The sequence below is a fragment of the Camelus dromedarius genome, chromosome 19, assembly GCF_036321535.1.
Source record: "Camelus dromedarius isolate mCamDro1 chromosome 19, mCamDro1.pat, whole genome shotgun sequence".
NCBI lineage: Eukaryota > Metazoa > Chordata > Mammalia > Artiodactyla > Camelidae > Camelus > Camelus dromedarius.
The window spans coordinates 25925828-25940932 of record NC_087454.1 but is presented as its reverse complement, the minus strand read 5'-3'; the positions used below and the strand labels follow the sequence as shown (position 1 = coordinate 25940932).

At 38.6% G+C, this 15105-nt stretch overlaps 1 protein-coding gene across 5 annotated transcripts in view; it reads left to right on the top strand.

The window, feature by feature from the left end:
• Window positions 1-15105, top strand: part of KIF6 (kinesin family member 6) — a 297677-nt gene that overhangs the window by 116506 nt on the left and 166066 nt on the right. For all 5 annotated transcript variants that reach the window (XM_031434768.2, XM_064476464.1, XM_031434767.2 and 2 more), the window contains one exon: window positions 496-599. In XM_031434768.2, coding sequence (XP_031290628.2) covers window positions 496-599 — 104 coding nt within the window. The remainder of the gene's footprint in view (window positions 1-495; window positions 600-15105) is intronic.

The following is a 15105-nucleotide window of genomic DNA, read 5'->3' as shown; positions in this document are numbered from 1 at the left end:
AAAATTGATGAGCTACAGCCGCAAGAAGCAATATAAATAATCTCAAAAACATAGTGTGAAAAAAAAAGACACGTTGCAGTTACGTGCAGCACGGTAATATTTACATAAAGTGTAAGGCATGCGAAATGATATCATACATTACTTACAGTCACATCCATACATGTGGAGTAAATGTTTGAAAACATGCAGGGAAATGCTACCCACTAAATGCCAGATAGTGATCAGCCCAGGAATCACAGAACGGGAACAGGAGTAAGGGGCTCCGGTTACATCAGTAATGTTTTATTAATTAAAAAAAAAAAATCTAGGACTATTTTGACAAAATGTTAAGATTTGACAAAGCTGGGTGGTAGGTACAAGTGTGCCTTTTATATCATTCTCTTTACATATTTATATCCTTGAAGTAGTTTATAATTTTGAAAGATGTACATTCTCTGTCACATAACTCCCCTGAAGGAGGAGCTGACATTTACTCTCCTGCTTTGCCATTTGTAGATGATTCTATGCCTACAAAAGGAAATCCAGGAGCTGAAGGATGAACTTGCCCTTGTCACTGGGGAGCAGAGGACAGAGGCACTCACAGAAGCCGAGCTCCTTCAGTAAGCCTGCAGACTTTTTCTCTTTTCCTTTTCAACAATGCAAGTTTGTGTTAACTTCTTTGTTGGCCCTCACGTTATGAATTCACCTCAAAGCACGAAGGTCTCCTGGGACTGTCTGAAATTGCATTTAGGTGCCAGTTAAGAGTGGCGGCTTTCCATGAAAAGCTGGATAAGGCTGGCAGTGTTTTTGCCGCCTCAGCTTTGAGGAAGCAAAGAACAGAGCGTAGAGAGGATGGGAATATCCTTCTCATGCCAGCTGAAGAAAAGGGATTGTATAATGGTCATGCAATTTTAAAACATATACACCGAACACTCTTAAGCTGTGGATCTCAGATCTGAAAGGAATTCAAGAAACGTCCTTTGTATTAAACAGCATCTTGCTGCAAGCACCAATTTATCCCATGCCAAAGTAAGCCCTCTCCTTTCATAAGTAGGTGGCCCATATATTGCAGTTCAGACACTCAAAATGGGAATGAAAGCAGGTATTCAGAGCTTTATACAACTGCGGCATCTTTCAGAGCCTTCAGATATGCAGCCTCATGGCGTACCGGTGGCTCAGCCTGGCCCTCGTGTTCTCTCTGGTCGTGAGTCACAGTGATGGGCTCTCTTGTTTCTGTGCTGCTTGTTAAGCATTTGTGGAGGAGTGGTAACAACGGACTAGGCTTAGAAGGCAGAGGTATTCTCTATTTCCAAATAAGAAATAGAGCTACACAAGATTTTTCTAAAGGTTTACTGTCATGTGACCTGACCCTCTCTCAACAGAGAAAATGGTAACTAATAGAGATGATAAAAAGTATTTTCTTTAAACTAGCTCATGGCTGCCCCTGGAGGTGGGTCTAAAGCTTGAGAAGCCTTAAGCAAGGTTTCTGTTATATTCAAAGCCTTCCTCCTCTAGGATAGCATTTCCTAATTCTAGAACGGTGTGTTTAACAACATGATAGGCCCCTCAGGCTTTCCTTACAGAACTGCTTTGTGGCGTATATGCGATTAAAGTGAAATATATTGCCAAAATTTACATGTCAAATAATTTCATGTCACCCCTTGGAATAACGTGGGATATCTTAGATATTGAGAAGCCCACGTTTAAAATTCCCTGTGGTGCTCCTTTCCCCTCAAAGAAAGGAATTACCCATTATTATCTTTGAAGATGTCTCTTCAGAATTTTAATCTTCAAATCAGGATCCAGCCAGGAAAACAAAACCATTCTAGACCTCTCAACAAAAGGAACTTTAAGGAATTTATTGTACAGGAGATGGTATTGTGGGAATGCTGCAGCACCCCAGAAGCCAGGAATAGCAGGCACTCTGGCACCCCTCAAACTGGAGGAACTCTGGTAGAAAAGAAGGCTGTGTTACAAAGCCGGAGTGTGGTGCTGGCGGCAGGAGCTGACTTATGATGAGGGCTCCCTGACAGAAGCCAGGGCCTCTGAGGAGCCGGATGTGCTCTGGAGGCATCATCCCGGTAGGGAGTGCTGGCTTCTCCCGCAGCCCCTCTTCCAGTCCCCAGTAGCGCCTCCCACTGGCTGAACTTACCCAGAAGCCATTTGTCAACAGAGTCAGGGAGTGTAGTTTCCTGTGATGCAGAGTCAAACAAGGGAAAAGTGGGAACTGGACCTAACAGCAAACTTAGGAAAATAACCAACATATCACTGGTACTTATCAGTGTTTCTCTAATTCCTGTATACTCTGTGTGTTGCTTAGAAGGCTCAGTTAAAGGGTAAGATTCTAAATGTGGTGATTCAGGCTGTCAGACTGAGTAAGTAAATGCTGCAGTTTCCTTCCAAATCTGGGAGACTACAGAATTGATACAAAGAAACATTCTGATCTCTATCCATACCCAAGAATAAGAAGTAAACTTCCCAAGGGACTAGAGGCTTCAAGGAATTCCTGGGAGACTGAATGGTGGAGTTGAGTTAGGCAGGGGAAAATGATAGACCAAGTCATGTGCAGCACCAAGAAGGCCCCCTGTCTAGAAGTGGTGACACCTTGGAATAGGAGAGGGCTGAGAAGAGCCACTGAGGGTGTGATGGCGCTGTGGTGGTGGGGACAGTTTGTTCCTGTGAACCTGTGCATCCTTCCCTTCTCCCCCCAGTGTTTAGGTCAGTGTTTAGGATGGAGAAATTGGGAAGGGCTCCAGGTAGCTGATGATGTCCAGGACAAAGAGGGACCATATAAGCTCAGGAGACCAGCTGCTGTCTCCTGTTCTGCATCTCCTGTTCTCACTGAAAACACAAAGGAGCACAGGCACCCACAGCTGCTTCAGTCCCTCATGCAAGACTGGCTGCCCAAGTTGAGAGCTGAGAGTGTAGGAAATGTGAGCTCACAATTGGGAATGACTAGAAATATGAGGACAGCCAACGTCGAGAAAGACAAGAACAAGAAGCTTTCATAGCTTGGAGAGCTTCAGAACTAAGCAAGAAGACTGATTACTAGCTTGAGAGATATAAAATGTGGTACTCCATCCAAGAAACAACAACACGATCAAGAGGAGGTCTTGAAAGTGAGACAGTGTACATGCTGCCATTAAGAACTTAATGAGGGCCAAGTAGAATGAAAACAGAGGGGCAAATTAGTGAGCTAGGAATATCAGGACTAAGGAATTCTTCCAGAATATAAGATAAAAGGAGAGAGAGATAGACAGTTTAATGAAAAGAATCCTAGAGATTAACCAATATCTAACAAAAAGGAGATTATGGAGGAGAATGCGGAGGATAATATAGGGATAATGCGGGGGAGCCAATAGTTAAAAGAAATAATACCTAAGAACCTCTTAGACCTTAAAAAAAAAAAAAAAGATATAAGACTTCAGAATGAAAGGGTAACCATGTGATAAGCAGTATAATATTGTAGAAAAATTTTGGAACCTCCAAATACAGGAAATAATCCTAAAAGTCATCAGAGAATAAAAGTATTACCAACCAAGACTCTAATTTTGAGAAGACTTATTATCAACAACTCTGGAAACAAGAGCTTCTACTGCTAAAAAAAAAAAAAAAAAAAAGGACTGTGAATGGAGATTTCTGTATCTAGCCACATTAATACCCAAAGGTGAAGGTGAAACAAAGGCATTTTTCAGACTTACAGATTTTCAAATGGAAAGTTCACCACCCTACAGCCTCTCTTAAAGAGATCACCATAGGCTGTACTTCCACAAAGAGAAAAATGCGTTAAAGTATAAAAACAGTAATAAGTAAATTTTGTTATGTCTTCTTTATGGTATTTGATATTATATTATTTTACTAACTTGCCATTTATTACATAAATGTCTGTTTCTGTTTAGATTTACTGATATACAAATTGGCCATTCATAGGAGTTTGGAGGTAGAATGGAGAGAAATATAATGGTGACAATAGATTTAAAACACTGACGGGCTGTTAGATCTTGGATTAGTTTCATAGATAACATTTGATCCATAGATAACAAATAGGTAAATGTCAGTCGGAACAGATTCTGCATAAACAGTATGTAGGATTGCCATTCGGTTTTCTAGGCAGTTGGTTCATTCATTCATTTAACATTTATTATTCATCTAGTATTCATAAAACTCTACCCTATGTCCTGAAAGGAACACAGATGAACAAAAACCTAGATCCAGCTCTCAGTGGGTTCACAGTTTAGTGGCAGTGACAGGCACAGGGCACAAGTAATTACGATGCAATATAGAAGTATTATGAGGAGATATGAATAAAACATGAGACTGCAGAGAGAGTAATGATTAATTTTGAGCTCAGGAATCTTGTAAACTTTGTTCATGTTTTACTGATAAGTAAACTTCAACAATTCGCAATGAAATTGCTTCTGTGCTGTCGAGGTAAGTGTACTAGTAGCATTACATCTCATTAATGATCTCTGGTCAGCAGCTGAGGAGAACATGTGTCGCAAACTGCATCCATCCTGCCAAAGCAAAGCGTGGAGTTTCACAACAACCCAGTAACTTTGGTATTTCTTCATGCTGACAGTGGAGATTATTCCGATAGCATGGGGGTTCTTTTGTTATTGTTTTTGTTATATTGTTGTTGCAGTTGTATTTTGCCATAATTAGCTAGATTGAATACTGGTACAGTATTCAAATTCATCAGGTTTAAGAGTCCTTTAGCATCTTACAGTAGAAGAGATAAGTTAAAATCTGTGCCTAATATGGCTCTGCTGTTTAATATTATTTCATGCTTCTTTGTCTTCTGGCGTCCCTGGACATTTACTTAGAAATGTGGATCAGCTTCCATCCTCGCATTGCGCCCAGACTCCCGGGTAGTGAGGGTGGGAGGGGAATAGTGGTGTAGGAGAGAGACAGGGTTCCACAGCTCGGCAGGACAAAGTGGCAAGAGTGTTCTAGCCTGCTCTCCTTCTCTGTCCCTGATTCCTGGGCTTATGCTGACTGTCATGGCATGAGGACATTTCTATCAGGGATTCTGTGAAGGACATCAGAGAGCAGATATTTAATAGATAATATATTCTATGCAGTATGCATTGGACAGTTCAGAGATGTCTGTTAATACCTAGCCCTATCAAATTTTTTGAACTGTTTCCCAGAATTTCAGTTCTTAATGTAAATATTTGTTGCATTGACTTGTATGCTTCAACTGAAGAGGATTTCAGATGTCAGCCTCCAGTTATTGGGATATTTTTAGTTTACATCTTTTTTTTTTTTTTTTTTGCCTGTGTAAATTTGAAAAGAGACAGCTGGGTAAAGACTGTATAGCCAAGTTAATGTTTATACAGAAATTCTTGGGTGAAGATTTGATTCTGATTGATTCTCTAAACACATACCTCTTTTTCCCTCTGGTTTAAAAAAAAAAAAAAAAAAAAGCCTGTATGCCTCTGGCTAGGATGGGAGCATGATTTCCTGACCCAAGTCTAAATGAGTAGAATATTTTCTACACAGCAACATTTTCTTTCTGAGATGGAACTGAATTGGATCTCATGGGCTCAAGTTTGCCCAAAATAAATTTCCAAACATCTCGATCCTTTGTTTTTCTTTTTTCTTTTTTTCTCCAGCTTTATTGAGATATAATTGACATATAGCACTGTATAAGTTTAAAGAGTACAATGTGATGATTTAATATACGTATATATTGTGAAATGATTACTGCAGTAAGGTAAGATAACACCTCCATCACCTCACATAGTTACCTTTCTGTTTGTGTGTGTGGTGACAACATTTAAGATCTACTCTGTACACAATTTTCAAGTAGATGATATTGTATTGTTAATTATTGTTACCATGCTGTACATTAGATCCTCAGAATTTATTGATCTTATGACTGGAAGTTTGTACCCTTTTACCAACATCTTCCTACTTCTGCTACCCTGCAGCCCCTGGCAACCATCAGTCTACTCTCTGAGTTCAACAACTTTTTTATTTTGCACATACAAGTGAGTTCATACAATATTTGCCTTTCTCTGACTTATTTCTTTTAGTTAATTTTTGCAAATCAGTTAATCCTTCAACCTGAATTTTTTGACTGCCTACTAGATGCTAACCATTTTAATAGGTGCTTTGGGGATTCATGAATATAGGATACAGAAAATAATTCCAAAGAGTTATAGTCTTATTGGGGAAATAATACATATGCACCCATGCACACTTTTATATACACAGACACAGACACACACACATATATATATAAAACAGAGAATAAGAGTGTATTAGTGGAAAGAACAAATGGACACTGAGAATTATAAAAAATTATACTTTTAATTATACTCATACTAGTTTTTTAATGGCTCTCTTACGTGTAAATGCTATCTATGCACACTTTCAGCTCCATATTTTAAAATCTAATATCAGTTTATTACATATGGTTTAATACATTATTTACTCATAATCTATGATAATGAAAAACTAAATCAATATGTAGGAATGCAAAAATGGGGGAAGTCATAGATATCACCCATTTCACAAGATAAGTAAGTTACCTCAAAAGATGTCAAGAGGAAGATGGTACCATTCTAAGTTGAAGGAGACCACATAACAAAGGTGCCTACAGGGAATGAGCACAGTGTGAGGAGAAGGGAGAGAAATCATGAGACCAGAATGGGGCCTTGCATATACGAAGCACCAGCTAGCAAGGACCTGGATTAAAATTAGCCTAGCAGAAGCCTAGGGTTCTCATGGAAGAACAGAAGAACAGGATTAGATAGATGAATGGTGACCTCATGTTTAGCTGTGAATACCACATGCAGAGGAACCACTATTTTATTTAATTGTGACTAGGAAACATTGTGATTTGAGAGTATTGCAATGTATTCATTCATTCAGTAATGTTCGCTGTGCTCTTTCTTTATGTTAGGCACTGTTCTAGGTGCTAGAGATACAGGAATAAACAAAGTCCTTGCCCTCATGGAGCTTACACTTTAGTGGGGATGGAGATAATGCACTGCATAAACAACTAAAATACAGAGCATTTCAGAGAGTAAAAAGTGCAAAGAGAAAAATAAAACAAGAGTTGTGATTTTAATACCGTGAAAGAATTTACATGGGGAAAACTTTTTTCTTGCTGTCACTCTGCAAGCAGTGAATAAATTAGCAGGAATGAGAAATCAGGAAAATGTTGTATCAGGTTTGGAGTGAAATTTAGGGAAAAGACTCAAGTAATGACAATGAAAATAGAAGAAGAGACAAATGTGAGAGGCTTTGTTGAAGAGGAATCAACAGAAGTGATGACTACAAATACAAAAGAGACAAAGAAGGGAGGATAATAAAAGCTGAAGACTTAAACCAGATTATCAGCACATGGAAAAGTTGGGAAAAGAAGTTGGTTGAGGATAAGAAATGTTTGGATCCTAACATGATGAAGGAATATATGATATACTCATTGAATTCTGGAACATTAGAGGAAGGCTGAGGATGAAGATTTAAATTTTGGAGTGGCTGGTATTGAGTTGATACAATGCTGAAGTCAAGACCAAAAGTCAGCCCAGAAATTCTCTGATCTGATTTGAGGTAGGTCATGATCCACAGGACCACATCCCCCGACATTCCAACTTACTGTAGGCAGCTTGCCAACTGAATTTATCTTTCTACTTAGCCACATCACCCCCATTCCTTCCATTTATATCTATTTACATATAATTAAATATTCCATTCATTGGATATTTTCCAATGGGGAAAAAATGTCCCTTCCTTTATGATTCAGGGTATTAATAGTAAACAGTGTAGAAAGATGAGACATTCATAGGATAACAAGGGAATGATATGAACAACTTATGACAATATATTTGCTTAGATAAATCTGACAAAGTATTAAAAGATGCATAGCAGCACTATTTACAATAGCCAAAACATGGAAACAGCCTAAATGTCCATCAACAGGTGACTGGATAAAGAAGATGTGGTGTATTTATACAATGGAATACTACTCAGCCATAAAAACCGACAACATAATGCCATTTGCAGCAACATGGATGCTCCTGGAGAATGTCATTCTAAGTGAAGTAAGCCAGAAAGAGAAAGAAAAATACCATATGAGATCGCTCATATGTGGAATCTAAAAAACAAAAACAAAAACAAACAAACAAAAACAAAGCGTAAATACAGGACAGAAATAGACTCACAGACAGAGAATACAGACTTGTGGTTACCAGGGGGTGGAGGGTGGGAAGGGATAGACTGGGATTTCAAAATTGTAGAATAGATAAACAAGATTACACTGTATAGCACAGGGAAATATACACAAAATGTTATGATACCTCACAGAGAAAAAAATGTGACAATGAGTGTGTATATGTCGATGAATGACTGAAAAATTGTGCTGAACACTGGAATTTGACACAACATTGTAAAATGATTATAAATTAATAAAAAATGTTAAAAAAAAAAAGACACTGACTACCAAAGCTCACTCAAGAGACACAGAGAACCTGAATTGTCCTTATATCTATATAAGAAAATGAATTCATTGTAAAAACCTTCCAACAAAGAATTCTACAGGCCCAGATAGCATCACTACAAATTCTGCCAGAAGTTTAAGGAGCAAAGAGTGCCAATTCTACACAGACTTTCCCAGGAAACACAGAAGAAGGGGACAGTTTCCAACTCATTTTACAAGACCAGGATTGCTCTAATGTCAAAATCAGACAAATATATTAGAAAAAAAAGAAAATTATGGACCAACATCCCATATGAATAAAAATATTTAATTAAACATTGGCAAATCAAGTGTCATAAAATATTAAAAAGGTAATAAATCATGATCAAAAGGGTAATTACCCCAGGAGTGCAAGGCTGGTTTAACATTTTAAAGAATCAATCAATCAATGTAATTCACCATATTAACAAACTAGAGAAAAAAATATTTGATTATCTCAATAAATGCAGACAAAGCATTTGAATCCACTCACTCATGGTCAGAACTCTCAGTACAATGGGAATAGTAGGGAACTTCCATACACTGATAAAGTGTATCTACAAAAAAAAACTAAATAGCTAATATAATAATTAACGATGAAACAAAGAATTCTTTCTTACTAAAATTGGAAACAAGGCAAGTATATCCTTTCTCACCACTTCTATCAACATCATACTAAGGGATCTAGTCAGTGCAATGAGGCAAGAAATATAAATAAAACACATGAAGAACTGGCAAGGAAATAATAAAACTGTCTTAATTCATTGATCACTTTGGCACTATGCTAAGTAGCAGAAGCTAGACACAGAAAGGTACATGCTAGTGATCTCATTTATATCACATTTTGTAAAAGGCAAAAGTATAGGAGAAGAAATCAGTTAGTGGTTGCCAAGGTTGCTGGCTGGGGAGGAAACTGATTGCAAAGGAACTAGAGGGAGGTGTTTAGGGTTATTGAAATATCGTATATCTTGATTTTAGTGGTCGTTGCAAAAGTATACACATTTGTCAGAAATCATAATACCATCTAGAAGGGGTAATTTTAAATTTTACTGTCTATAAATTTAACTTCAACTAACCTGACTTTTTAAAAATTGGAAAAATCTATATGACAAATATAGTACAAAATTAAAAGACCAGTCATTAAACAACCAAAGCAGAATAAAACAAAACTGTACAGCCAGGAATTTTTCTTTAGGTAAAATTTCACTGTGGTTAGTTTCATAATAGCAGCTTATCTTTGACAACAAGCACCTCAGAGCACACAGACATTTATTTTTACAGGTAATTATAACATACACAAATTGAGGAGAACCTCCTCAGATTTCTGCTCTGCTACACACCAACCTGTGTCTGCACCCCCTCTCCTTCCTGCTACAGTAGAGAAGGTATCCCTTCTCTGGAGCAGACCTCACTCCCAGTCCCTTCTGCCATCTCAGGAACCTCAACCTCCCTTCAACTTTTTCTTTATCTACAATTTCTCTCTTTTTACTGGACTCTTCTTATTAATATTTGAATGGGCTCAAGTGTTTCCAATATTAAAAATCAAAATGCTCTCCTGTGACCCAGCTGCCCTCTCTACCTACTGCTCGCTTTCCTCTCCTTTAAGCTAAACCACTCCAAGAAATTGCCTTCACTCATGGTCTCCGTTCCCTTCCCTCTCACTCACTCCTGACATTCTCCAGTCGGGCTTTTGCCCAGTTGCACTGGTGATTGAAGGACCTCAGTGTAGCTCAATATAATGGGCTGTGCCAGCCCTCATCTTTCTCGACCTCTCAGTGGCATTCAGCATTATTCACTACCCTCTCACTGACACTTCTCTTGTCTTCTTCCCATCTCCAGACTTCTCCTTGGCTTCTTGGGCCAGATTATCCACTTTCATGTCGGCATTCCTCAGAGCATTGTCCTGGGACCTCCTCTTCTCTTTTCCTTTATACTTTTTTCTAGATGATCTCATCAATGCCCACACCTCAGTTGCCATCCCAGTGCTAATGACTTATATTTAATTTACTGGTCCATATTTATTCTTCTCTGAATGCCACACTCATGGATCACTCTGCCTACCTGACAGCTGGCCCTGAACTCAGCATGCCCCAAACTAAATTCTTCATCTTTCTCCAGACTGGGTCTCTGCTACTGTATCCCCATCAGTGTCTCTCCAAACCCTACGGTTGCCCAGGCCAGAAACTTAGGAGTTGCCTGTGATTCTATTCATTTTCTCATCCCCCAAATCCACCCCATTTGGAAGTCCTGTTGACTCTGTTCTCAAAGTCTGTCTTGAATTAGACCACTTCCTACCACCTCTTGTCCACACCTCTGTCACCTTTCCCTCCTGCTAAAATGGAATATAATAGGAGTTTTGCTCCCCTCTAAATCTTTTTCTGGGCAGCCAGAATATTCCTTCTTAAAAATACAGTTCTTACCATTTCACTCTTCTTCTTAAAGCTCCTCAGTGACTTCTGACTTCCTGTTTTTCCTGGGAAAACACCAAAATCCTGCATGTGGCCTACAAGTGGCTGCTGCTCTCACCCTTTTCTGTGTTTTCAGCCACATTTCACATTCCTCTCCCCTTTGCTCCCTTGACTTCAACAACAGTGACCTTTCATTTCTTAAACGTTCCATCCTGTCTTCCACCCCGGGGCCATTGCACGTGCAGATACTTCTGACTTCTCCCTGGGGTGGCATGTGCATGGGGACACGTACACACACACACACACACACACATACACACACACATCTTGTTTTGTTTGTTCTCCTCTTCCTTCAAACTTCAGTTTAAGTTGTTCTTCCTCAAAGACATCTTATCTGACCCCCAGCCTCAACTCAATCATGACTGTGCTGCACATTTTCATGTTTTCTGTACTTTTCCTTTGAGTACCCATCTCTGTTTATAATTGTGTACTTGTGATATTGTCAGGTTATAATCTGTGTCCCCCACCATAACTGAAAGGCCTTTGAGGGCAGGAGCCGTGTCTGCTTTAAATGAATGAACACAGCACCTTTATTCATATCATTTTGCAGCACATAATCAGTGAATATTAATACAGCAAAGATTATACATAAGCTGCATTAAATCCACAAAGGGAAAAACTGGAGAGATATTTGACTTGGCTCCTGAGCATGTAATCACACAATTTTAAGATACTGAGCTATGGAAATCCATCTGTGCAGGCAAGTGGTACCTTAAGAAAATTGATGCTCTAGTTTGATGTACGTTTTCCCAAACAGGAAATGACCTAGGGCACTGGCCAGGGCAGCCTCCACTCCTGCTCTTAAGGAGTCCCCAGATTCCTCTTGCTCTGTTTACTGCTTCTGTTTGGGAATAATCCCATCCTTAGGCTGAAACAGTCAGTGAAGCCGGGGGCTGTGCTGGAATTGACCCTCAAGCTCTTAAGTCACGGGTAAAATAGAGCGTAGGCCTTCACCTTTCATTCTTGGGATTTTGTTCTATATTTGGAAACTATTATCTGATGAGATTTCTTTTAATATAATTAAATAATTTAATACTAAATTATAGTTTACATATAGCTTAAAACCAAACACATTGTGTTATTAAGCCCACAAGCACAAAATTTATTTCAAAAGTACCAATCTGTACTAATAAAAGCTTCACTGATGTCCCAAACTTCTATTTTAATGCAAATAAACCTACCTAAAGGAAGAATCTTAAATCCCCATTTTTGCACCAAATAAATCTCACTTTATTCATTCTTTCTAGTGAATAAACACTGACTACTGTTGATACCATGTTAGGCACTGTGTTAGGAGTGGGGAGCTCAGAGACAAAGGAAAGGATCCTGCAGGCGGCTGGCCACTGGGGACAGAGGGACAGATGGCCAGACATACGCGCTCACTGATGGTGCTGAGCTGCTATAATAGACACCCGGGGCCAAGATCAGGAGGGCGAGTGTTTTGCAAAGGGCAGCAGAACAGAGAGGAAAGACTTTATAGAGGAAGTGGCATACAGAAAACCCATCAGTGCTTTCATCCTTTTAAAGTAAGCATTTAAAGGTGACTTCAAGAGAAGTCATTTCCACCATGTTTAACTTGCAGTTCATTCTTTTTTATTAGAATAGTCTAATAAAAGTTTAATTGGGCTCAGTTTCTCAAAATGTTTGAACTGGATTAGAACCATAAAACAAATTTCAACTACAGGTATAGTGGCTTTCTTGAGCCTATAATTTGATAACTTGTTCCCAAAAAGTATGGGACAGAATAATTAAAATCAAGACCACCTCATATAATTTGAGATATACCATCACTATGATGATAAGTCTTGTCCTGTGACCCTCAAACTATTTTCAAAATGAGAAGAAGGAAACAAAAAAAATAAATGATACCCTACAATATTTGAGTTAATATAGTCCTAGTAAGAATTAGACACCAAATCAATCTTTTGGGGAAAGTCTCTTGTCAGTACTTAACTCTGGATCAATAATATTTTATCCTTTTTATATTCAGTTTATTGTCACTGGCCTCCAAATTGATTTTATTTGTCAAACCACTATTAAAATATGTATTTTTTCTTTTTAAAAAAATAACTTTCAGGTGTACAGCATTATGATGCAGTATCTGTATACACTACAAAGTGATCACCACCACAAGTCTATTTACTATTGGTCACCATACCGTTGACCCCCCTTCATGCATTTCACTCCCTGCAACGCCCTTTTCCTCTGGTAATCACTAATCTGATCTCTGTATCTATGAGGTTTTCTTTATTTTATTTTGTTTGTTTGTTTTGTTTTTTTAAATTTCACATATGAGTGAAAGCATATGGTATTTGTCTTTCTCTATCTAACTTATTTTACTTGGCATAATACCTTCAAGGTCCATCAGTGTTGTTGAAAATGGCAGGATTCCATTCCTTTTTATGGCTGAGTAGTATTCCACTGTGTGTATATTTCACATCTTCTTTATCTAGTCATCCATCCATTGATGGACACTTAGGTTGTTTGCTTATCTCAGCTGTTGTAAATAATGCTGCAGTGAACATAAGGTTGCATGTATCTTTTCCAACTAGCACTTTCATGTTCTTAAAATAAATACCCAGAAGTAGAATAGCTGGGTCATATGGTAGTTCTATTCTTAACTTTTTAAGGAATCTCCATACTGTGTTTTATAGTGGCTGCACCAATGTACAGCCCCACTAACCTTCTGCCCAACATTTTTTATTCTTTGTCTTTTCAATAATAGCCATTGTTAACAAGTGTGAGGTGATGTGTCTATTGTGGTTTTGATATGCGTTTCCCCAATAATTAGTAATGTTGAACGTCTTTTCATGTGCCTATTCACATCTGTATGTCTTCATTAGAAAAATATCTATTCATATCCTCTGCCCATTTTTTAATCAGGTTGTTTGGGTTTTTCTGTTGTTGAGTCGAATGGGTTCTTTATATATTTTGAATATTAACTCCTTATGGGATATATGATTTGCAAGTATCTTCTCCCATTCTTCATTTTTATGATGGTTTCCTTCACTGTACAGAAGCTTTTTAGTTTGATATAGTCCCATTTGTTATTTTTGCTTTTGTTTCCCTGGCCTTTAGAGTCAGATACACAAAAACATGACTAAGACTGATATCAGTGAAGTTACCATCTGTGTTTTCTTTTAGGAGTTTTATGGTTTCAGGTCTTAACAAACTCTTTAGTCTGACTTGAGTTAATATTTGTGTGTGGTATAAGATAGTGGCCTAGTTTCATTCTTTTGCATGTGGCTGTCCAGTTTTCCCAACATCATTTACTGAAAAGACTTTCTCATTGTGTGTTCTTTCCTCCTTTGTCATAAATCAATTGTCCATATATGTGTTACTCTCAGTTCTGTTCCATTGATCTATGTGTCTGTTTTTGTGCCAGTCTATGCTCTTTTGATTACTATAGCTTTACAGTATGGTTTGAAATCCAAGTGGTTTTATTTGTCAAACCACTATTAAAAATATGTTTCAAAATCATGGCTTATGCTGTGCAAGTCTATGACATGATGAGCTCTCCTGATTATTCTCTGAAAGTATCTTTACTGTGGAGACATGGAGGATTGGCTTTCAGGAAACCATGTTCCTTAAGGATAAGAGGTAGAGAGAGAGAGATGGAGATAGGGATTGAGAGAGGAATCAGGAGAGAGGGATAGAGACAGAGAGGAGGTTGGAGGGAGGGAGGGCAGGTGGAGGTGAGAGAGAGAGAAAAGTTATACCGGAGTCTGAACAATCTTTTGAAAATTGTTTGAAATATGAATGCTATCCTACACCAGATTACTCATTAAAAAATGAAAAATCTCAAGGAAGTTGATGCACAATCTCTTGTCATTATGGATGAAGTCATCCCAGTGACAGTGACAGTGGCTCCCTCTGACTGTCCAGAACTTCTTCCCAGGACCCAGTGGCCCCACATGGCCTGGCCTCTGGCAACCTCTTGGGCCTCATTCCCTCCCAGGCTTCCCCTCCTCATCAGCCCTCCCCTGAAACGCTCCTCCCTCACTTCATTACTCAAATGTCACATTATCAGAAAGGCCTTCCCAGGCCACAGTATCTAAGATACACCTTCCCCTGTCCCTCTTTACTCCCTTTATGTGGAGTTATTTTTCTTCATAGCAGCGACAGCATATCAGTGTTTCACTGTTCATTGTCTGTGTCTCCATACTTCATGAGGGAGCTTCATGAGGACTG